Here is a 24,110-nt window from a genome sequence, read left to right as displayed (position 1 = left end):
TGTAAGTGGGAGATTACTTCTTTAAAGAAATACTTATGTATTTGTTTAAAAGATAACCTCCAAAATACAATAGAACAATGAAGAGGAGCAATACATCCTTTACCAGACAAACACAAACACCTCTCTGGTAGTAAGGCTTTAGCCCACAAGTACCCACCTTCACCCACCACCCAACTTGGGTTCCTTTTTTCTGAGAGCATCCCAGCAACATACTGCATGGAAACTTCCAAAGGTAGCACAAAAACCTGCTTCAAGCCACAGTCCTTCTGAGGACCTACAGCCCGTTCCTAGTCACAGGACAAATCTACACCTGATCAAAGGGGGCCAATAAACTACAAAGAGCTCGACCTAGCAGTTTCTTTTCAACCTCTGCTATGACTTGCAAACATTCATTTCTATCAAACATATATTTTGACCTGGACATCCACCTCGTCACCTTGAGGAACACGTGCTATTTAATCCTCACCCACCACCAAAGAACCATTTTCTCCATGGCTTTGCTCTTCTTACACCTCCGCTCGTTATTTCACATCGACCACTCCGGGAAGCGCTCGCCTGCTGCCCCGCAGCGGTTTGGAGGAACCACTTTTTTTTTTTTTTGCAAAACAGCACGCTGCAAAAGACAAATCAACACAAAGCCTGCTGCAACTCCCACTTGCTGCATCTTCTGTCACAGCCCTACGTATATTCACAACAACTAATTTGTTACTGACAAGGAGGTGTCAGAGGCAGGATCCCCAGCTCACACGCATTCACTCTAAGGGTTCGTTTCCCACAAGAAACCTGCAAACATTTCATCACGGTGTAGTTCTTTGAATCAAAGACAAGCGCTCTTGCTTCCAGATTTGATACTGCTCCAAGTTAATCCATTTAAGAGTTCTAAATAAGCAAAAATTTAAAGTTTTTTCTTCTTGAAAAAGAAAAAAAACAAAACCCACTTTTCTTCATATTTTAGGCCTTGCCTGGTACCTTCTGTTTTTTTGGGCATTGCTGGTAGCCTGTACTACACCGAATGGCCTCAGCAGCCTCCAAACCAGGCAAAAGCCCAACAACCAACCATCCCCACACAGCTCACCACCAGAGCAGGGCCGGCCGAGGCAGCACAACCCCATGGCGAGCCGATGGGCCCTGCAGCCTGGGCCTGCTCCAGCTGGGTCAGGCCCTCGCAGCGCTCACCTGCGAGGCCACACTCACTTCTGACAGGAGAACCAGGACAGAGGGCCTGCCCTTAACACCTGCCTTCTGACCCTGAGACGAGCTCCTGCTCACCTTTCTCCTGTTGTGTGTGCCCGTGGTGTGCCACCAAAGCAAGCTGTGAACTCCTGTTGTTTCGCCTCTTTGTGAAAACGGCCTCCTTTGTTTCGGGGTGGGGGTGCAAAGCTTTACTTTAAGTAAGGAGCCTGGATACCTTCAGCTTTTCCATTAAATATGAAAACAAGAAAAACAACGACATATCCTATTATGCTGATCGCTGAAAGAAAGCACTGGAGACATGGAAGTTGTTCCAATTTCCTATTTTCTTCCTGCCCGAGGGGTGTTAACACCCATCCTCAGGGTATCCGTGATCCACAAGGTTCAAAAGCGGTTTTTGTTTATTTTGGTTTTTTTTGTTCATCTGTTTACTTTGTTATTTATTTATTTTAAATGGAGGGCACATTGTTGCTCAATTCCTTGCTGCCCTGAAGTTCTGTACAGCGCTAACAGGTACGGTACATGACCATCAGCGCCGGATGATTTCTTACACAAAGAGAGACCTACAGGGCCTAACAGAAAAAACAACCCCAGCTCGGTGATGTTTGGCAGGACAGCTCGCTCCCACCACAGCTACCAAAGGAAAGCCTCCCTCTGCCAGTAGCGGCTCCCCCGGCGCGCTGCAGCGAGGCCGGCTCTCCCGGCCAGCTCCTGCTCCTCCTCGGCCTGCTCCTGCTCGAGCTGTGGTGGCTGAAGGCAGCGACGCCGCTCTCCCCAACTCTCCTCAGAGGCTCGACCACGTCATCCTTCAGTAATGTCAGCGTGGAGCTGCGGGCCTCGCGGGGAGATCGGCACCTCTTCCGAACAGTGGTGTTGTTTACTCCCTACAGAGCCACTTCCTCTTCATCCTGTTTTTTAAATCTCTGGCAGGTCTTTATAAAAAAAAATATATAAAAAAAAGTGTCCAAAGCAGCTACTGAATGTGGCTGCGGTCCAGCAGTGCTCATCCCAGATCCACAGCATACAGTGTCCTTTTCAAGGCACGCATCTCCCCCGTTACAGTCTCTTTCATAACAACAAAGAAGGCGCTTATTGTACCGGATGGATTCAGATCTGCATAATGCATAATGGTCTGCATATTGACATGTTTACTATATATTGGATTAACTCAATAGAGGGGCTGTCTGGCACACTGGAAAAAAAAAACAGTGACAAAAAAGATCTTGCAGGCACTTGAGGGTTAAAGAACAACTTCAGCTGGTGGCAGCATCCCGGCCTCCAGGTTACTTGAAAAACTGACTCGAATCAGGTTACAAAAAAGGTACTAAACATACAATAAAGCCCTTCAGCAGATTTAAAAGGAGCCTCTTTCCTAAAGAACTGTAATTGTTCAGAAGGGAAGCAAAAGGACACATCACTGGAAATGGAGAGTAAAGAGTCTGAAAACATTACGCCCATACAGACTACAAACAGGGAGAAGTAAAACTTGATCTTAACCCCTCTCTTTGTTCTTACTGCTCTCTATTATGCTTGCTTTAAGAAATCCATCAGAACTGTCATACAGCCCTAAAGAACAAAAACAAATGAACTGATTTGGCCATCTCTGAGCAGGCTAACACTGCAGCCCACGGTCTGGTCCTAAGTGGAGTTCAGCCCTGTAGTTTCACTCCAGGATTTGTAAGGCCAGGTAAGGCTGAGAAGGAGCTCGTTGGCGACCACAACTTGCCTTCAAGCCTCTGAAAGGCTTCAGCACAGCTGTACTATATGCAGACACAGGAAAAAAAATTACTCCAGAAATGTACGGACTCTTTAATTGCATACTACGCAAAGAAGAAATTAAACGTGGAGCTCACAGAAATCAGTGGTTGGAGCGATTTCTTATGACACTTTATATTAACACAGGCTTCCACCACCCACTACGCTCTTGGTTTTTGCCTTCGTAGTGACACTATGAATGAAATATATATTTTAGTGTCTTTAATGTACTTACACAACCTCCCACAAAATTTCTGTACTCTCTAAGCTCACCTATCCTGTACGTGTCACATCAATCACTTGCTCTCTTCCCAGGAAAGCCAGCTGCTGTGTTACCTCTTGGGATGTCAGAACCGGTAACAAGGAAGGAACTAAACCTCTACCCCGTGATTTGAGCCATCTCCCAAGCCACTGAACTTCTGCACCTCTTCACTGAATTCGCTACATCAACCACTCAAGGTTTACCAACCTTTTCTGATTTCCTCTCTGCACTGTGGAAAAAAAAAAAGATAAAAGGCACTCCACGTGCCATAAAACATCCACCAGTTTAGCTTTTGCTAAGCAAGTCCACAGCTGAAATTAAAATTCTGTGTTTCTAGCACTCGTGCAGCGCTGCCATCTTTGGCTTGCAAAACATGAAAGGGAATGCTCAAACCCAAACAAAAAACAACTGTTTCCATTTGAATGCAAGTCTTGAGAGCGTTCTTGTTTACACATCTAAGGCCCGGCTTTTTGTTCATTTAATTAAAAGTCAAGCTTTGGAGGACAAAGCTAGACCACAACAATCTTCTCAACTCTCAAGGGACTGGCGATTATACTGCAATGTAACCTGTCATTTCTGGGAAATATGGTCTGTGATCATTAGTTTACCCTGTGTCCCTTGTCACTCCCAATGCTATTTTACAGGAGTCCTCTCTCCTAGGTTTGGAAGGAAAAAGTGGTCTCGCAAGGGGCAAATCAAGTTTAGTCCACGTACCCCAAGACAGACTGGATTCCCCTTCTCCACACATGTTCTGGTCATCTCCCATAGCCTCTAGAAGAACACACATTCTATTTTAATTTTCTCTTTTACCACTCTACTAACTATATATTCCCAACCCAAGGGCCATTGTGTTACCGAGCTGACCAGAACAAAACATTGACAAAAACAACACACAGAAGGACTACAACCCACATCACAAACTCAGACTGGCTCTGCCTTTTTGCTCTTGCAATTTCAGCTGTCATTGGCTAAAGATATCTCTGGCATTGTTGCTTTCCATGAACTTCCTCCAACTTCCCCATAAGTGTATACAAAAAAAAAATCAGAATAAATCACATTTCTGTCCCTCATCTCACTGACTTTCTCCCTGCCAACATTTTACTTTGAATGTCAACAGGAACAGCAGCTCCACAAAACCAGAGCCAACAGAATGAACTGAATCCCTATAATAATATTGATTGATGTCTTCTCTACACGGCTCACCAGAGCAAGTAGCTCTAGATTTAGCCTAGCTCACATGAAAGCATCTTCATGACAAAGTCATCCTCAAATTAATCCTCTCTCACCAAGATTGCACTGACCCAGCACATCCCTCAGGGGTTCCTCTGAAGCCACATCTGTTAGCTCCTGCGACTGCAATAGCAGACCATGAGTGGCTCACTTGGCATAGATTTTTGTTTGTCCTCGTGGGTTCACAGGGCAAAAAGGGAAGAAGGTATTGCAGGGCTAAAAACAATTAAGTGGCTGAGCTTGCACGGTAACACTTGAATCCCCGACGATCAAACCAAGTCCAAGATGCACCACATCTTTAAATCGGTCATCTGTAGCTCCCAGGTTACAAAATGCCTGCAAGATTCTGCCTCTCAATAAAAGAGAAAAAAAAAAAAAAAAAAAGCTAACAAAGATCAAATCTACAAGTCCCTCAGCCATTAGCACCCAGTATGCGTCAGACACCAAGAGCCACTGCTGGAGTGTTATGGACAGAGCTAACACCCCAATCCTTAGTGAGGCATTTCTGTGTATTACAGGTGAGTGAACAATGTTAGAAGCACCAGCTGAATGCAATCACAGAGTAATTCCAAAAACTACACTGCAGCACTTCAGGCTCACAATATGGCCACGCTGGCCAGCTTAAAAGAAAATTGTCCAAGTCAAACAAAGAAAAACTCTACAAAAGAAAACAGGTAAAGCCTAAATTACAAAAGACGAGCTTCATCCTCATGAGAAAGACTGGCATCAAACCTCTGCACTCCTCTTGCCCTGCAGAATCACTTTTCTGACAGCACCACGAAATAAAGGCATGCCATTCTACAGAAGAAATGTAACACAGAAGTGAGTAGGTGGCACGTTATGATCAATAACTATGAGCATAAAACTTCTTTTTTTTTTTTTTTACTGGGGTAATAATGTTTAAACTCTATGCCAGTAGCTTCAGCCTAATGCCTGCTAAAGCAGAAATGGAAGACTAGAATTACAAGCTGTTTATAACACTGAATTTATGTTTCACAATCTGTGATGACAATAGAGCTTAACAAAAATTGTCTCTCCTGGGGACTGTTCTTCTCCACCTTTAAAAAATAACTGTGTGCATGAATTTATTTATTTATTTTTGGAACAGTTGTCTACGCATCCAAGTGACTCAGCAACTGGCTGACAGAAACCTATGGGATGTACACTTAGGATGCAGGGATAAGCAGCCAATTCTCCCAGAATGAAAAATCATCATGTGGCTGGGCTCAGTAACTCACATTTAGGGACTCCACTCCGCTGTTCGCTGCCTGCCGAGCTGCCATCCCGCACTAATCTAGGAGACTGGCTTCTCCGTCAAGTTCACTGCGACTTATTTTTTTTCTTTTCTGAAAACTGAGTGGCCAGCAAGGCCAGACTGTTTAGACTTCATTAGAAGCAAATCGCCAAAACACTACTACACCATAGTAGACAAATGCATTCATCTTCTAACGATCAGCAAAAGGACTTAATAAAGAAACATCAGCAAGTTTTACTTAGCTACACAGGAATCCACAGAAAAAACAGAAAGCTGATGTAATTACTCTTAACAATATGTAAGCTGTGACTACTATCCTATGCTAACAATCTCTCCTACTTTCTCAGATGAAGCAAAGAAATCCTACATTCTCTGACCTTCCACAGTAGTTGTTTCTGTTTTAACAAACTGAACCGAAACTTCCACTAATCCCGAATTTCCACTTGAACAGATTTAAGATAGTTTAAAGAAGCACTTCGTTGCACAGAAAAAGACAGCGCTACCAAACATCCCCTAACGAACAGGGAGCCCTCCCATCCCTCCCTTCACATGGCAGCCCCACAGCTGAAGATCACATTGGTCGTGCTGCAACCTGTTTTCTCCAGGCAGTTAAAATATGACCAACTCACACCCCCCAAAAAAAGGGCTTTAAAAGTATTAAATTACATATATGCAAGTGCTGTGGGGCTTTCCAGCCATGAGCTAACCAGGTTGGAAAAAGAACCTTCCTCTCCAAACACAAGGTGAAACACGCGAACTGGCATCAGAGGCGAGGTGACGAGTTCAGGGCTTATCAACTGAGAACTGCTGCACCAGAACAAAATTTAAGACAAATACAAACCAAGGGAGCTGTAACAGTAGGAGTCCCCACGTGAACTCACTTCTCTGGACAGTTGGGTGCTTTTGACTCGCTTTCAGTATCACAAACAGCCTGTCCAGGAAGTGCTCTGGGCACTGAACAGCAGCATTCACACAGGGTATTTATTGTCCCAGAGGCATCCCAAGAGCAGGAACACTGTGATACCAGTCAAAGCGCCTCTGGCCACAAACAAAGCTCCCTCAATGCACACAGGTGAGAAGTAACCCAGTAAACACGGTTTAGTACAGAAAAGCAGTGCCCTCTGAGACAGTCAGCTACCAGAAGCTCAGAGTTTTCATTCCTCTGAAGATAAAGAACCCTTTCCCACCTTAGATCCAGAATTGTCACAGTATCTATACAGATCTTGGCTCAACAATGAGCCCATCTTCCCTGTAAAACACTGAGGGGATTGTTAAACAAGTGCCAATTCAGGTGTACTCCGTCACTTGTTCACACACACATTTAAGTTCCAGGTGACATTTCAGTTTTGCATTTTTTACTGCCCAAGACAGTGGATTTCCAGCCCTACACACAGCTTTAGACACTGCCCATAGGCACAGCAGATAATGCACGATGTTACAATTCTGGCTAACAGAATGATTTAGGCATGTAATCGGTCTAATTGTACAGTTCTTTTGCTTGGCAACCGCACTTACTGTCACAAAGATGCTAAAATACTGTTAGAAGAGGATAGGAATGGCAGAGGAAGTAGAAGAATTATTATTCATCCTCCGGCAGGAGGAGTCTGGGATTTCCCAGCTACAGAAGCCAGGATGCAAAAGCTTGCCCTAATGCCTTTCTGACCAACCCACCCATGAGAAAAGACAGAGTCAAAGTGGGTTAGAGAAATACAGCCGTGGCACGCTTCACTCAGCAAACCATCACCAGTGATCATCTGTTCTGCTCCCTTTCCGAGCCAAAACTTGGTGAGAGGAGAAAAGTGTTGGAAGGAAGGGCTGCAGGAGGTCACGGGAGACAGGACTTAAAGCTGAACCAAACAGCATCAGCAAGCCTGCTGGAGGCTTGAGCACGCCAACTTCAGGCGCCTCCCTCCACCGGGATCTGCAGCTGCACACGCTCGTTCCAGAAGGCAAATCAAGGCCAAACTTGCTTGAGATGGAGATCTGGAGGCTCAAAGATTGCCTTCGTGGTTATTTTTTTCACCCTGTACCTTGCATACACAACACGCTCATAGCCAAAGATACAGCTGGAGAACGTATCCTTACACCGAGTTGTGCTAGCTCCCTGCTATTGTTCCCCTATTCGTTCTGGTCATGAAGAAGGTGACGTAAGAAAGCAGAAAAAACGTGAGCCAGAAGGAAGAGATGCATAAAGTCAAGGAGACAAAAAAAACCTGAAAGAACAGAACAGAGGACTAGCTCTTACCTACATGATTCCACCACTGAGTCCATACATAAACACGATACTCTGACACGAAACAAAAGTTAGCTATTTCATTTTACACTTACACTTCAGTGAGGGTTTCTTGCTTTTAAGTTTACTGGGATTGGCTAACTACTAAATGCTGATTTGTCACTACATTTTTAAATTCACTTTGTACTTTTGCTAAACCAAAAGATGAGTAATATATTTACTTAGAACTAAACATCTTTAACCAATTCTACAGAGGAACGCCACAGCAAAACCAGCCGCCGGTCCTACAAGGTAAAGGAACAATCTCATCCCCACTGCAAAGGATGTGTCACTGCAGCAATCCCCAAAAGTTTTCTGCCTATCATTACCAAAAAAAAAACAGTGTAGGTAAAAAGGATCTGCACCGGAAGAAAAGAGAACAACTCTTTTCCAACTGCCCGTGACGGCTCGCTTGAAGGCAAAATCACTTGGAGAGCACAGCTGACGGACGGTCCTTGGCCTCGCCTCACTTGTCTGACGGCTCTACTGGCCCCTCGTGTTGTGAAAGAAAACCACTCTATTTGTGCAAGGCTAGTTGGTTCCATGTTAAGAAAACATATCCGAGCGGACTGTGCTTTGCTTTACCATGTGCCAGCTTCATTCAGCTTCAGAAACCAGGAATTAGTCCCCTTCTTTCCTCCACAGTTAACCAGCAATTTAGGGAACAGACAGGCGTGAATTTACACACCGCCCCCAGATCTGTGAAAGGTCACACGCAGGCACTAATGCCAAATTTTCTAGACCGCTCTGGAAAAGGCAACCACCCGAAAAACGGGAGTCCTGCAGTGATAGATGTGCTGGGCAGCACCACAGCAAGAATCACATCTGGTGTCTGTGTGGGTACCAAGAGCAGGCTCGTCCCCATCCTCAACCCTCTCCTCCTTCCCTTTCCTCCTCCCTCTCTTCTCCCCCGAAACAGGGACTCACCTCCGAACGGCCACAGCACTCTTGTGCGCCCTTGCCTGAGGGCTGATGGCACTAAAGCCAGGCACGTTTTGTCCCAGCTGCTCCAGTCCCGCCCAGCATCTTTGCAAAAGCCCACAGCTATCCGGCACCTCGGCCGAGGCACAGCTGCGAACAGACTTTTCATTTGGTACAGACAGCACAAGAGGATAATATTGGGTAAACACCACTGAAGAGTCCTGCTTTAACCTCAGTTCGGATACCTAAAGTTAAGTCAAACCAAAGAGGAAAATGAAAAGCAGCAGAGATGAATCAGAACGGAACTTCCACGCGCTGGAGGGGAGCTGCTGCAGTTACGCTGCCAAAGCCTGAACCATCTCCTTTCCAACCCAAGTCATGTTTAGACATTCCTAGCCAAATTAATCCAAAAATCCCAACTGAAACAACTTGTGCAGGAAAAGGAGAAAAGAAAAAAGAGGCAATCTAAAGTAAATGTGAAGTATTGCGTATCTTCAGGATCGCAGCAAGAGGTTTTGTTCATGCAATGGGCCAAGTCCTGTCTGTGCTATCAGTCCTTTCAAGTCGCTGCCCTTCCTTCACTGCATTAAAAGCAAAGCATCTTTCATAATTCCTCTGAAAGGCCTGAACAAGTGCCCAAACTTCCACGATCTGCTCTCTGTAGCCTTGAGCAAGTGTGACAGGAAATGGACACTGTTCTCCTCAATGGCTGCTTTCAAGCTTTAAAAATAATAATAATCATAACGTCAATCAGCATTAGGCCTATTACTAGGTTGGAAGATGCAGACCAGGAAATGGGGAAGAAGAGAAAGGCAATGGGAAAAGGAAGAGGTTTGATCTTCATACAATCCACTTGAAAAATCCTTACTTCAGTGAACTGGTAAATAAGCAATTTCAGATGTTTTAAACACGCTGCGCTACCTTCTGAAACTTAACCAAGCTAAAGAGAAACGGGTTAATTACATCCCTTATTCTCTGGAGTTATTTCAGCAGGCTATGCGTTACCTTCTCCCGAAGGGACAAGACGTTCTTTTAGTTATTTAGTTTGTCTAAACCAAACAAACACAGCGTGGCCAGTGCTAAGGTGGCCCTTACCAGCACTTCCACGAAAGCAGGGGAGGACAGGGCTGCAGGTTTTCTGCTACTACAAAGCATTTAAAACTATCTGCTCCTCTGACATCCTCTCCCTTGCTCTTCTTGGGTGCAGATCACAAAAACAACTAAGGCATCTGACTTACAGGGGAACATCCTGCTGATTAAAAAAAAAAAAAAGCACATTACTTGAGAGGCTACAAAGCACCACCCCCTAAAGTGCTCTGCTGTCTCAGCACAACGGCCTTCTTGCCGTTTCAAAGGAAAAATGGCCATACTGATTTCCCAAAATACAGTATTATGAAAATATCATGCATTTAATTGGTTTAACAACGTGCTTTTATTACAGCACATTGCAACACAGCTGGTACGTGACAAGGCATAAGGTGACGCGGTATAGCTGGAAGTATTCGCAGATTCTCCGCAAGCAACGGTTTGGGGAACTGCAGTGCTCACTGCTAATAAAGCCCCCTTGCAGCTCCACAACTCTCGTTAAAACCACCTCTCATTAAGACTGGGACATGCCCTTTAAGTGTGCCTGTTACTTGTGAACTCACTACACCCTGAAGAAACAGTCAGACTGCTCTGAAAAGTAGCGCCCTTTCCGTGCTTCACCGCATTTCAACCACCCAACTCGGCGTTTCAACTTTTTCTAGAGGGAAGCTCTCGACACCCTCTCAGAGTAGTTTGGTTCTCCAGCTGTTCCCCGGCAGGAGCCAGACCACCTGAACCAGCTGCTCCGAACGCGGAAAGCACACACCTAGCAGGTCCGAAATCTGGGAGATTTTTTTTTTCCTGCTTTGTTTATGCATTTGAAAAGCAAGCTGCTCTCAGGCAGCAAGAAGAGCCACCGCTCTCCCCCCCCTTCTCAGCTTTCTGCAATCCTAGATATGACAACATAGGAAAAAGCTTGTACAGGCTTTCCAAGAAAAAGTATGTTTTTCCTCCTGTTTTAAGGCAGCGTATCAACGTGCACGTCAATGGCAAGCTTCAGTGGCTCAGAAGTCATCTGAATAGCCACAAAACAGAACGCAGGCTGCTCTTTTGCCTTCCAAATTACCACTTTGTAAAAAGTCTGCAAAACTGCAATTTTGTGAGGGAAGCAATAAACAGAAAAGAAGGGACAGCCCTACCTCACGTCTCCTCTTATTCCTCCAGGTAACTAACCTGCTTCCTCCTCGTGAATCACTTCAAGGCTGCCTTACAGGTTGTTTCCAAACCGAGCTCAGAACTGTATAAATCCTCCCTTTAACTTCTTCCCCCTTCAGCAGAATTTACTTTCACATTTGCAATGCAGGCAGAGTCCAGGAACTATTAAGTTATGTTAATAACAAACAAATGTTTTGCTAACACGAAGTTTGAGAATAAAACAAATAAAAATCCTTACCTACACGTGCTACAGCAACGTTTCTAATTAGTATCTCCCAAAATAGCATTAATCCCATTTCACCGCAAGAAAAGAACAACGCTGCGTAACAAGGTCAAGGATTCATCAAGAGATAATCACAAAAAATAACGGGGATACGTAACATTTTCTCCATCCCAAAATTGCCATCCGTAGAGCCTGTTGGCTGAGGCTGTGCGGTCTCACGGGCATTTTGCAGTCACGCTGCAAAGGAGCAAGAGAATTACACAGCCCTGGTACCAGGGAGCAAAGGGATTTCAAGGCTCCTGAGCTCAGGGACAGAAACACGGGGCTATCAGAAGCACCTCCAGGACGGAGAAGGCTAACGACAAGGTTCACCTGTAAGTTTCTTCCAGCAGCCACTTCCAAAACCTCTCCCCGTCCCACCACGCATGTCGCTGACCCGCTCCTAGGTAAGGGGGCTGGCCGCAGCACCCCGCTTCATTCAAAGCCTCCCATCTCACGCACACCTGCTCTCACTATCGACATTTTTGTACCAACACCCAGGGCAGCATTGAATTACTTTGCAGAGAGTCACTTCCACATTCCACCCTCAAACTCCCCTCCAAGAAGTCATCAGTCACTCTCAGCTTTCACACTTCAGTAATTTTGGAATCAACAGGAAATGGAGATCAATTGGGATTTTGCTAACTCAATCGTGACTCATCATCCAGCTCCCCTCAGCCTCCAGATTCATCTGTGCGGAGATGTGATAGCGAGGCCAAATTTAAAATAGCGGAGCTGGCTTGCACACGATTAACACTCCCTGGTCCACCAGACTCGTCCCAGCTACATCTCCAGGCTTCCCGAGAAACCGCCCCGCTACGACCGTGTCTCTTATCCCCCAGACAGTTCCCAAATGCAGTGACAATTTGGTTTGCTTAGCCTAACCACAAAAAAAAAATAATAATCACGAAGATTTACTGCACAAACCCACTGTACTGCGCCCTCGAGTTAAACACGCCTAAACAGGAGTTAACTCTGCCTACCAGTGCCCTAGCTGCGACAGCCTGTCTTCTATTCTTCCCGTTACGAGAATACTCTCAAATCATTAGATTTCTTTCTGCTTACATAACCGCCAAGCCAAAAAAGCCATTTGCATGAAATTAAAAGTCAATAAAACCCAATTATTTCATTTACAAAAATAGAAAATCATTTCATATAAACCACTTAAATGCATTCTTCTAAAAATAAACTTAATTACAAATCTAACATGAAATTATAACAGCATATATTAGGGCAAATGCCTACTGTAATTTAAATAAAACAAAAATAGTAAGCATGTAATTTACACAAAAACGTTTGGACTGGTGAATTCACTGCTCAGTGCTCTCTTGGAGCCACCCCTCGTTGAACGGTACTAGAGCTTTCAAGTTCAACAACTATTTGTGCAAGTGCCTCATTTCAATTCACTCAAACGGTTCCGTTCAATAAGGAAGGAAGGAATTCATTCCAAATTTTAAAAATAGCTGACCCCTGTGCAGAAACCTGTCAAACAGTCAGTGGGCAAAATCTATTAGCTCTTAACTTTCAAAGGACAGCGAGAAACTATTCCATTGATTTTATTTTTAAATCATGCCTGTCCACCACACTGAGTTTTAATTAAGTCTCAAAACTCTTCCCCATTTTAATTACAATTCCATTTTCCATCCAAACAGGGAAGTAACACAAATGAGAAGTAATCTACCAGAAAACGCACCATCTACCATTCTGTCATTTAAAGGTGTGAAAATTAAGGATCTGAGGAAAGGTATCAAAATTACTTGTTTACATGAACACGCAGAAACAACAAATGTTATTTACTGGCAAAAAATACCTATTTTTTCTCCACAAAGGTCATATTTGCAAATTGAGGTGTTTTAACGGCTGTCAATCAAGAAAACTAGAAAATACGCAAAATGAGATTAAAGCAGTGTATTTAAAGCAAGCTCTTCCAGCCTGCTGTTTCAAGTCACTAGGAAAATCACCCACACCACCTCAACAAAGAAAACACGGTAACGCACTAGTAGTGCTCTGAGGCCTTCGCACTAAGGAAGTAATAAACTTTGAATGACAAATTGGACCGAAATTGCCAACGTTCCCACCAGGTTCAGAAGTTACGGAGCTGCTGTGCCCGGTGGAAGCGTTAAGAGTTGCTTTCGGGTCCGTAAAACTGAAGTAACCCCGCTATGTTGAGCGCGGCTGGACGGCACCACTGCCGTCCCTGCATTTGGACACGCTCCCACCTTGGTATGAAGCCCCTGCCTTTGCCCGCAACCATGTCTGTTCCTGCGAGAGGGTGGGCTGTGATGCCAGACCCCCAACCCAAGGCAGAGACTTCCACCCACGTACCAACGGCCCCCTCGGAAGGCACGCAGCCCCTCCGGTCCCGCACGGTGCCCGGCTATGTGATGGACACGCGCCTCGCACCCTTGATACAACTTGGCTTGACTCAAGGTCATCTTCACAGCCTCCTGTGAAGACCTGGGGCTTACTGAGGTGCACCGAGCACCCCACAGCACAGCAGGGCTCTTAAACACGGCCCTATGGCCGCCCTCTGGGCCGGCATTGATCCGCATTTTACGAATGAGGAGGGAAGCACAAGCACCTAGAGGAGGAGGCGTGAGACGTGGTCGCTCCCTATTTTAGCATGCATGAATGACTACCAACGTTGTTGCTCACAAACCCGTCCAATCCCTTCTTAAAAGCCAGTTACGGTATTTAATTTAAGGCTTTTCCACCCAACTAGTGGATGGACAGAGGCGACTGCACCAATAACAACAACATCTTGTTATGTTATTTGCTGCTCACAAAGGACAAGAAGCCAACACCCTCGCTCCCGATTTATACTTGTCAAATCAGTATTTAAACAAAACCAAATCCGGAAAGAAAAACAAATGCAAACACAACTGTGCAGCATTACGATACAACATTTGATGCCCACATTCCAGCCCTCTCGCCCTCCGACAGCGCGAAGTATGGTGGACAAATTTAAAAATAAAGTCACTGATATCGACTGCGCAAATACCGCAAAAATCCTCAGACGCTCTTGGCTTAGCCAACGGAATATGTGATTGCTGTCTTCATACCATCACTTTCTTTGAGGAAAAATATCGGAAATACGTTTTCGCCAGGTCAACCCACTCCGACTTCAATCTCGCTGACGTTTTCTTAAGCACTGCTGAGGAATTCCAACCACACGAAGCCTACACGAGCCCTCAGCAGCAGTACTTGCAGGACTCCCTCGCAGAGGTGAGCAGTTCCTCTGCCCGAGCCTAATTTGCAATGACCTATCCGAAACGAAGCAAGGCCCAAAAGGCCCAGCCCCAACAATTTCACACAAAGTGTATTTTCAGCCTTGATGTTTTTCGCTTTGTGGGGTATTTTTAAATATTAAGGAGATGAAAGAATTGAGAACAGAGATTGCATCTGTTGCCATCACAATTTAACCACAGTCCATGTATTTATACAGTGGAATCTCCAAAATAACACTGCATCTGTTAAGATGACAGCGTTTTTCCATGGGCGCTGTGCAGTGTTAAAGGGGAGTTACTCCAAAGCAATTGCTTTTGAAGTGCTGATTGCAATCCACCCCAAATTCTTTTTGTAATCTTCTTCAAATGTGTTGAATTGTAAAGCTGTTGTTTCTCAGTATGGCCTGGGAACAACAAAACCCTAATACATCTCATCAGTGGGCATTTGGCACCGAAGCCTTATGGCTAATGCAACATGTTTATTTAAACAATGAACTACCAAAAGAGATGCACAAAACACAAACCACGTAAAAACAGATGTCCGTTTCACATGTGTTTCTGCTGAAGGCCAGAATCGCTGCCTGAGCGCACACACGCACTCAAGCGCATTTCTCTCTGTGCCTTATTTCTGTAGGATAACAACTGAACCAACTTGAAAGGACTTTTGTTCGTTCGCTGGTAATGCCGGCCACATTTCGGAACCACAACCCATCCGGGCATGTAGAAGCTCAAGTTTGGAAAGGGACTCCCACGGCCCACTGCAAGTATTAAATACACAGAACATGCCATTTGCTAAGGCACAATTTCAATGGAAGTACTCGTCTGCATAGGCAGCCTACTCTAACCTGACAAAAATTCATCGATTTTATTAGCACACACACCGGAACAAAACAAAAAGCAAATCCCTCAGTCACTCCCAGACTTCAGATCCACGTAGGCTCAAGCCGAACCTCAAAAAAGTGCTCTCCTTAAAACCCATTTTTGCTGCTTCGTACAGTGACAACTGCACAGCTGACCTCCATCATGGGTGTAGCCACTGACAGCACGAAGGGAATACCGACAAAACCTGCTGAAACGATCTCGGGGTCCAAGGCACGTGAACAGGACTGACAGACCCTTTGGCATCTTCCCCCACACGAGCAGTCCGATGTTCTCCAGGTTTGCGAGCCGACTTCCCCCAGTCACAGTACCTCTCGGGTGCAAGAAAAGGGAGCACAAGCACATTTACAGCACCTCACACCCATCTCCTAGCACAGCCGGGCGTTCAATCCCTCTTTGCTTCCCAGGAGGGGTGTCATTTGCAGGGGACCAATAAAACGTACGTCTATCTCCAAAACACACGCACGAAGCCACCACCGCTGCAGCCACAACAAACCGAACGATGCCGGTAACGACAGCCAACGCAGCCACAAGCTGCTTCCACCTGCTGGGGACACAGAACAACTGGAGAGAAGCAGCTAAAAATCCCCCGTTGTGGCAGCCAGGCACCGTCGCGATTCCAGCGGGCTCCCCCTCCATCCCAGCAGCTCTGCAGACCCTCCGCACACACAGCTCATTCCATCGTCACCTGCAGCACGTCTCTTACCGCTGGTCTTCAGCTAAAGGACGGCGAGCAAGGTGTTTGCAGCACAACGCCAGCCCCGACGCCACAGCCCACACCACGTTACGCCACCAAGAGCAGAGCAGCTCCGTCAGCGCCGTGCCTGCTCCTGTTACGCCTCTCCCCGCACAGCCTCTTGTGAGAAGGACCCAAGGGGAGGTGACAAGGGCTGCAGGGAAGCAACACATACTATTTGTACAAGGACCGACTGTGAAAATGTGGAGAAAACGCTAAGCTGGAGCCCGTGTAAATAACGAGGAAAGCACGCCGGTAAGATCCAGGAATAAAGCCCTATCCAAGTCCAAGCTACTTCTCTTAGAAGTTTGTTTCCAGGAGGAGCTGTCACCGGACTTCGCTCCAAAATGCTGTACCTGTTCAAGACTGAAGATGTGAACTATCAGTCCCCATAAGACCCTCCACGTCCAGGAAAACCTCCGATGATTTTCTGAAGGTTGTTCTATCACGCATCATTTTACTGCCATAAACAACGTCAGGAGCTTGCGTCTCAAAAATAATGAGCTGCCTGTCCACTAACTCAGAGAACCAGCATTATTTCAAGGTGCATTTGGAGAAGCCATTTTCACATCCAAAGAGATCAAGGATCCTCTTCGCCCACCAATAACCTTCTCTAAATTCAACAGTCTTGCAAAGTTCTCCTGTGCTTACGTGTTAGGGAGACCCGAAGCCACGTGCCACGACCCAAAGCAAACCAGAGGCAGCATCCCACCAGGCATCAGGGAAAGCCTCCTAGCGCCCTGCCAGAGCACCTCGCACCAACCAGAGCAGCTCTACCAAGAAGGAGCAGCTAAAATAACGCGACGTGACCCTACCCTACCTTACCCTCACACGGCCACCGGCGGACCCTTTGAGGAGCTGTGCTTACCGAAGCTTCCTCCCGTAAACACTCTCCACGTCTCAGGAGAAAAGCGTACACAACTAAACACACCCTGAGCGCCTGGGCACTCCCTGCCACTTCATCTCATCTGTCTTTAAGAACCGCCACTGCAACACCAGCTGAGGATGATGATGTACTTTACTTGAGACTCATGCTCAGCTGCAGTTACCTGCTCTGTTCCAGCAGGAGCAAATGGAGGAGATGCTTCAAAAAGCGTATTATCCCAGCTCTAATTTATGCATGCTCCCTCTTACCACCGCGTCGTTTATTTTAAACCTGTCAGATATACTTGTAATGTAGCATCATGAATAATTTAAAAAGTAATCTGTATAAACCGAGTTTATAAACTTAGCAGTAGGTGCAGTGCCTTTCATTCAGACAGGCTGCACTCTGAGAGAGTACAAGGCATCTCCGACTGCTTCGGCGTGCATTCATTTCACGAACGTCACAAAATCCATCCTTACTTCCTCCAATCAAACCCTCTGCTATTTGAAAACTGTTGTGCAAGCCGCCAGCTTAAGTGAGCAGAGCACTAATTCGAGAATCGTTCATATCGAAGGTAAAAACTACAAAGCGCCCGGAAACAATCAGCGAAAGCGATCCGCCACCCGATCTGCAGCAGCAGCAAAGAAAAAAAAAAAACCACACACCACACAGCACGTAGAGTTTGCCTCTATCATTAGGGGCTCCGACATTTTCTGCATTTCCCTGCCCCATTTTGACACCGCTCCCCTCCGCGGTGCGGACGGATGCGCAGCCAAGAGCTCCCCAAAAAGCCCACCTGCTAGGAGAAAGTGTTTTGACCAGAGCTGATGCTCACACTTCCAAGCAAACAGCGCTATCTTTACAGCGCGTAATGGCACCAATAACAGGTCTGCAGATAACACTCTCCCTGACTGGTCACGGAGCTATTTCAATAACTCGCGCTTTGCTGGCAGTGCGTAGGAAATGAACTCCTTGCATCACTGGACTTGCCCAAAAACCACCTTCACCGACTAACTACTTATCAACAAGATCTCCCACAAAAGCACGACGCATACCCAGTTTGTATACCATTGCAGCAAAGCACACACAAGTACAGAGCACCAATTTCCTGCTTAAGAGTTCTTTTATTTGTATGCTGTACACTTCTTTTTTTCCCCCCGAAGTCCACAGCACAGATTAAGTTCTTAAAGCTCTACCTGGTTACTGCTTCTCTTCAGTGACAATTTTAATGTGAACCTTTTTTTTTTTCCTCCAAATTGTTATTAAAATAACTTGGTGTTGCTACGAAAGCACACGCTTGCTGTTCTACCAAAATATTTTTAAGTGGATTTAGAGGAACAATCTTCCTCCTCCACTGGGGGTGAGATTTCGTCTAGCTGGGTAGGTCAAGGAACACGGTCACCTTGAAAAACCATCTGTGGAGTCACCGAAACAGAGAAGCCTACTTCTGCTCACACCACCAAGTTCACAAAGAAAGGAAAAAAAGTTGTAGATAACGTGCAAGTCTGGATACTTCAACACAAATAAAATGATACTATACGAAAATTCACGAGTCAGATGCAAATTAAACTGTTAAATACAGTAATAATATTCCATGTCAGTTTTGCTTTTCAGCAAATTTTAAATCATCTCATCTTAAAAAACACGACAGCCACTACCCCCATTTAATAAGTTAATCAGTGCCTTGAAAGAAATCCTAAAGGAGCTGTGCATACTTGGCATTTGCAAAGGTTAAAACGAAAAACTTTTAATGATAAACGCAAGTTAAACCTTTACAATCCACCACCACGCTAACAGCCGTTTTGCAGGAATGCATCTCCGTAATTAATGGGTAAGCCGAACTGCCACCAAACTCCGTTAGCAAAAGCTACAAGCCCTGCACAAAGGCAGCAGAGCCCATTTTTTACTTTGAAGGATCGGTACGGCTCTGTTTGCAGAGCGCAGAAATATGTGAATGAACATTGTATGTTGCTAATCACTTGCCTGTCCTCAGACAGTTCTGGACACAAAAAAGACAAATATAGTACTACAGAAATCAGTCCAGATTGTACCTGTCATGACTTGGCTAAGAGGGAAAAAAAAAAAAAAAAAAAGACAGGCTGGCTAACAACCACAAATGTGTCTTCATCAACTACTGCTTGTTGAGTTCTGGTTTTGTACAATACAACAATTTTCAAACTCTTATTTTTAAAGTGGTTTTCATAAATCATAAACACTAATCCAACTAACCTACACAAAGGAGCTGTCTATACAATTTACAGTGATAGAAAAATTGTACGTCAAATATATCAAAATACCAGAACAGTAGTTCTACCTTTCAAACACATCACTGCGTTCCCAAAGCCTTTCTGAAAGCAGAGCTCTGAAGAGCTCCATCACCTCCTAAGCCCATAAACCTTCAAAGCTCAGCTTTGCCAGAAAAACCTGAAATGAAGTGAAGCTACCTATCTGCAACAGCTCTAATTACGAGAACCTCAAGATAATTAAAAAAAAAAAAACCAACAAAAAACTGCAGTTTGAGTAAACTTAAGCAACACGCATGATACCTGAGAACTGCAAGTTACCCACTCCTATGCACAGGCACACATACATACATGAAAACAGCTGCTGCTTCAGAACATCACACATTTCCAAACGTCAAAGCTGTAAATAAATCCTTTTTTTGAATTTTAGAGATTTCTTTTTTTCTTTTTCATAAACCAAAGTTCAGAGAACACTTTTCAGAGCTACCATTGCTTTTCAGTTACCACCTTTTCAAAAAAAAATAAAAGGAAAATAATGCTGATAAAATTCATTAATTTCACTATAACCATTCCAGGGAAACCGTCTTTTTTTTTTTTTTTAAAGTAATTTAATCCAGTACATTTTGTAAGTTATGAACTTTACGACCACCACAGATGATGGTGAGGTAGGCAAGTTGTTTTCTATGCAGGATCACAAAGCCAACACCAGGTTTGCTGTGCACATTATTCCTCTCTGGAGGTTCAGGACCATCACCAAACTTCTCCACGACACAGTCAGTGGCAGCTCACAACTCACACCCATGTGAAAATCTCCTCCGAGATTTCCTTAGCAAGTGCCAGATTAGCAGAAAACTCAACATGATTTGAAACAACTTTTCCCAAGGTAAGGTATACCGGCACGGATTAATTATTTACCAATTAAGACAGGTTCAGAAATCGTTACACGGAAATTCCTCACCACTAGATTCGCGCATGCATTTCCAGATGAAGACAACAGTGTCACTGGAGTTGGGTTTTACATACACACCAGACTTAGTTTGAAGGAAAAACTGACCAGGGAAAACCTACCCGAAATTAACGCAGCGATTTATCAAATACGGGCGATTTCCTTAGGAAAGCCAACAAATCACGCCTGCTGTTGTGCTGAAGTAAAACTAACGGAGCCACCCTGCTCTCCACGTGCCCCTTCCTTGCCTCACTTCTAACACGCGAGGAGCATCGCTCTCCTGGGGCGGGCTCGGCGATGCAACGTGTGATGGGTTCCCCCCTTCCACACCCAGCCCTCCGCTTCCTCACGTTCTCAAGGCCTTTTGCCCGACACGGGCTAAGTCACTGCCGTTTCCTAACCCGCTGGTTTGTGAGTCACACGAGCCTTTGCTCCAGTTCTGGTACCGAAACGCCTGCAAAGCAGCGCCTCGAGCAGCGCAAGCCAAGCGCCGCCGTCCCGTCCGCGGCCTCGGATCGTCGGAGACACCGACGGCTCTCCTCCCGCCGGTGGCACCGGTCCCTTCGGCGCTCTGGCGTTCCTATTTGCAACCTCAATTGCAGAAGGGATTAACCAACTCCCATTTGCCAGCATTCGCTAACCACTAGGTGTCTGTGAAAACGCTGATGTGAAAGCGAGGTGTGTGCAATGCTGGCACTCGGGAGGTCAGGAGGGCTTTTGCTAAGCAACCTGGGAGAGGGATTGAACAGACAACACGAGCTACTGCTTGTTAACATCGGGAACGCGAAATACAGCCTGGATACGCAAGCAAACGCTCGTGGCTAAGACGAGCAGATCCATCGGGGTACCTATCGGTCTGAAGCACGGTACTACCCAAAACAGCTCACTCCACACGCTTAACCCACTCCCTTCCAGGCATTCCCTTTACACACGTACGCTACGTGGGACAGAAAACCCAAACCCCATCGTGCTTAAGGTACAAAAGGCAGCAAACTCCGAGGTTCAGCTGCTTCATCCCAGGGGTGGGCTGAAGAGGCGGTCTCCAGCAGCACACCAAATGCCCTGTTACACCGGCACACACTTCGCCGCGCTGAAGGGCCTTTTTGTTTTTATTTTTGTGCTGTTCTAACAAAAACCTCAGCAAATTCTTAGCGCTTTTTAACAACCGGTTTTGAACCAGAAGCTTACCACTGAGGCTACCTGCATTTTCAAGAGTTTTCTGCCATTTAACCATGAGCAGATTTTATATAATTTAGCATTAAAGAGATGGGCTTCCCCCCTCCTGTTGTAACTCCTTTGTATTCCTATTTAGGAATGCCTTGCTTGTTTGACCGAAAATGGAAGTGCCTTTTAGCTATGACACAGTATATATGAAAAACAAATAAAAATTAAGATTAATCTTCCTTCCACTATTGTGGGGAGAGAGAAGAATATGAAGAGATGCAAAACATCTGCTCTGGAGATCATTTTTCCCCCTAACAGCAAAATTCTTTCAGCAATAACTCGTGAAAACAAAGGCTATTAAACTGTAAACTACAAAGACGATCGATTAGAGGCAGTATTCAGCTAAGACAAGTTTTTCAGCATATCTCCCCGTATTTAAATGCCTAGATCAGAAGAAGGAGATATTTCATTTGGGAGGTTCTTAATTGGGTCATTTTAGCTAAACGGTAACTGCAAACACTTGAGAGGACTGGAAGCTGATATCCCAACCTACCATTTCTGCCTCACTTTATTGCAAGAGTTGGGCAAACGTGTTTATTTGAAGGTGTTCTGGGCCAGGTAAGAAAAGCCCCGTAAGCACACATCCGAGCAGTTTACGGGCACACCAGACCTCCTCCTCCTCTCCTGCTTTCTCCGTGCTACCCGATCCTTTTCAAGCCCTTCCCTGAAGAAGGGCACTAGGGTTTTGTTTTCAAACCCAAACATTAATCTTCCCTCTTGAAAACAGCCCTGGCCAACAAGTTCAACGCGTGGAAGTAGGACTGCAGCTCTCCAGCCCGAGCTGGCCCTGCCACCACAACTCAAAAGCCTAAGCCGGGCCTTAATTTGCAAGGAGTTAATTGGCATTCGCTGCCTAATGAAACACAATATTACTCAACACGCGTTACAGGCTCCATCTATGCGCTTCTTGCTCAAACGCTGGGGTTTTTTTAGCCTCCTTGTCAGTGCATCCAAAGAACTTGCTTCTCTTTTCATCCTGAAACTACTACTTTTAGCAAAGCCTCTGCAGCTCCCACATTCTTTACCCTTACGCTTAAAATGGAGAAAATTGATCTCTCCCTTCCATCAACGCCTATCTTTTGTGCGAGCGAGGCACACGAGAACAGCTCGAAGAACACGCCGAAAAACACACAGCGGAAGAAATTAAAGCATCCAGACGCAGGAGAAGCACCAACCCTGCCTCTGCAGACGGAGAGAGGCGCTGAAGGAGATGGGGCAGCTCTTAAAATGGTTGGGCTCCAGGGCGCGCTTCCCATCTCCCTGCCTGCAGAGAGATGGTCCAGAAAACCTTGGGGAGGCCCACTCCGTGCGTGGGGAGCCCCAAACCCACCGTGAGCCCTGCACGGCGATGGGCAGAGCCCCAGGGCCCACAGCACCCCTTCTCCCTTCGCACCCCACGGGCACGCCACGACCTCGGCGGCTCTGGAGAGCGGGGAAACGAAGCGAGGGGCTCTGGAGCCGCGACGCATCGAGCTGCAAACGCGCTGTAAAAGCGAGAAGCCGAAGCCAGCCGGGCTGCGACTTCCAGACCGCCGTAACCCCGCGCTAAGGGGCGAGAGCCCTCCTCAGCAAGCGGCGAGGAGAGGCACGGCCAGGAATTCTTCCAGGAATTCCTCACCCGCCGCGGCAGGTTACTCTCGCTCTTGACAAAGCTCAAGCTCCTTCCATGTGGGGAAGGCAGGCGCAGCCCTTCCCCGCCCGCCTGTGTTTACTACGCAGCTCGCAGCCCCGCCGGGCCCAGCACCGCGCTGCCGGGGCCGGGCTGGGGGGCACCGGGGCTCCCCCGGGCCGGGGGCTGCGGCAGGGACGGGAGGGAGAAGCCAAGCCCCCGGTCGTTGGCCGTGCCCGAGGAGCCGGGGCGAAACGGCTGAGGGAAGGGAGCGGGAGCCCCCCGCAGCCGAGCCCCCCCAGCCGGAGCCCCTCACACAACGGCGCGGCCCCTCGCGCGCAGCCCCCGGCCCCTCACCGCCGCCTTCACCCACCCCAGCCCCTCACACGCCCCCCGTAGCCCCTCAGGCGGCCCCCCCAGCCCCTCACACACACACCCCGCTCCCCCCACGTCCCCCCCCCAGCCCCTCGCACACCGCCGCCCCCCCGCCGCCCCCCCCCCCCCCCCCCCAGCCCCATACTCACTTTCCCCATTTGTCGGCCCCAGACCAAGCGCGGCGAGGACGAGCAGAAACCCCCAGAAGACGGCGAGGGACCCTCCTCCAGCGCCAGACTTCATTCCTCTTTTTTTAATTGGACAAAATCCCCCCTTTCCGAAAATTCTTTTAAAAAAAAATAAAGTCCCAAATCGTTCGCTCCCCCACCCCCCCCCCACCCCGCCACCCTCACCCCCCCCCCCTCCTCGTTCTCTAAAAATAACGAAGGAGCCAAAAGGGGGGCGAGCAGCGGGGCAGGATAAATAAATCCACGTTGCCTCAAGAAATGGAAAACAAACGAGGCAAAAAAATAAAAAAAAAAAAAAAACGAGAAGCGAGGAGCCCCTCTCGGAGCGGAGGGCGGCGAGGTCCCGGGGTGGTGTTGATCTTCCGGAGGCTCCGCTGAGGGCGACGAGGAGGGGGCACGGGGGGAGCCCCGGGGCGCCGCTGTCCGGGC

At 46.7% G+C, this 24,110-nt stretch overlaps 1 protein-coding gene across 2 annotated transcripts in view; it reads right to left on the bottom strand.

Annotated features, from left to right (window-relative positions):
* IGF1R (insulin like growth factor 1 receptor) overlaps window positions 1-23,845 on the bottom strand; it is a 179,829-nt gene extending 155,984 nt beyond the window's left edge. The window contains exon 1 of one of the 2 annotated variants that reach the window (XM_067003772.1): window positions 23,643-23,845. In XM_067003772.1, coding sequence (XP_066859873.1) covers window positions 23,643-23,736 — 94 coding nt within the window. In that variant the 5' untranslated portion in view covers window positions 23,737-23,845. The remainder of the gene's footprint in view (window positions 1-23,642) is intronic. The other variant, XM_067003774.1, reaches the window with a different exon arrangement.
* Between the last annotated feature and the right edge of the window lie 265 nt (window positions 23,846-24,110).

This window comes from Anser cygnoides, chromosome 11 (assembly GCF_040182565.1).
Source record: "Anser cygnoides isolate HZ-2024a breed goose chromosome 11, Taihu_goose_T2T_genome, whole genome shotgun sequence".
Taxonomy (NCBI): Eukaryota; Metazoa; Chordata; class Aves; order Anseriformes; family Anatidae; genus Anser; species Anser cygnoides.
This window is presented reverse-complemented; position numbering and strand designations above follow the sequence as displayed.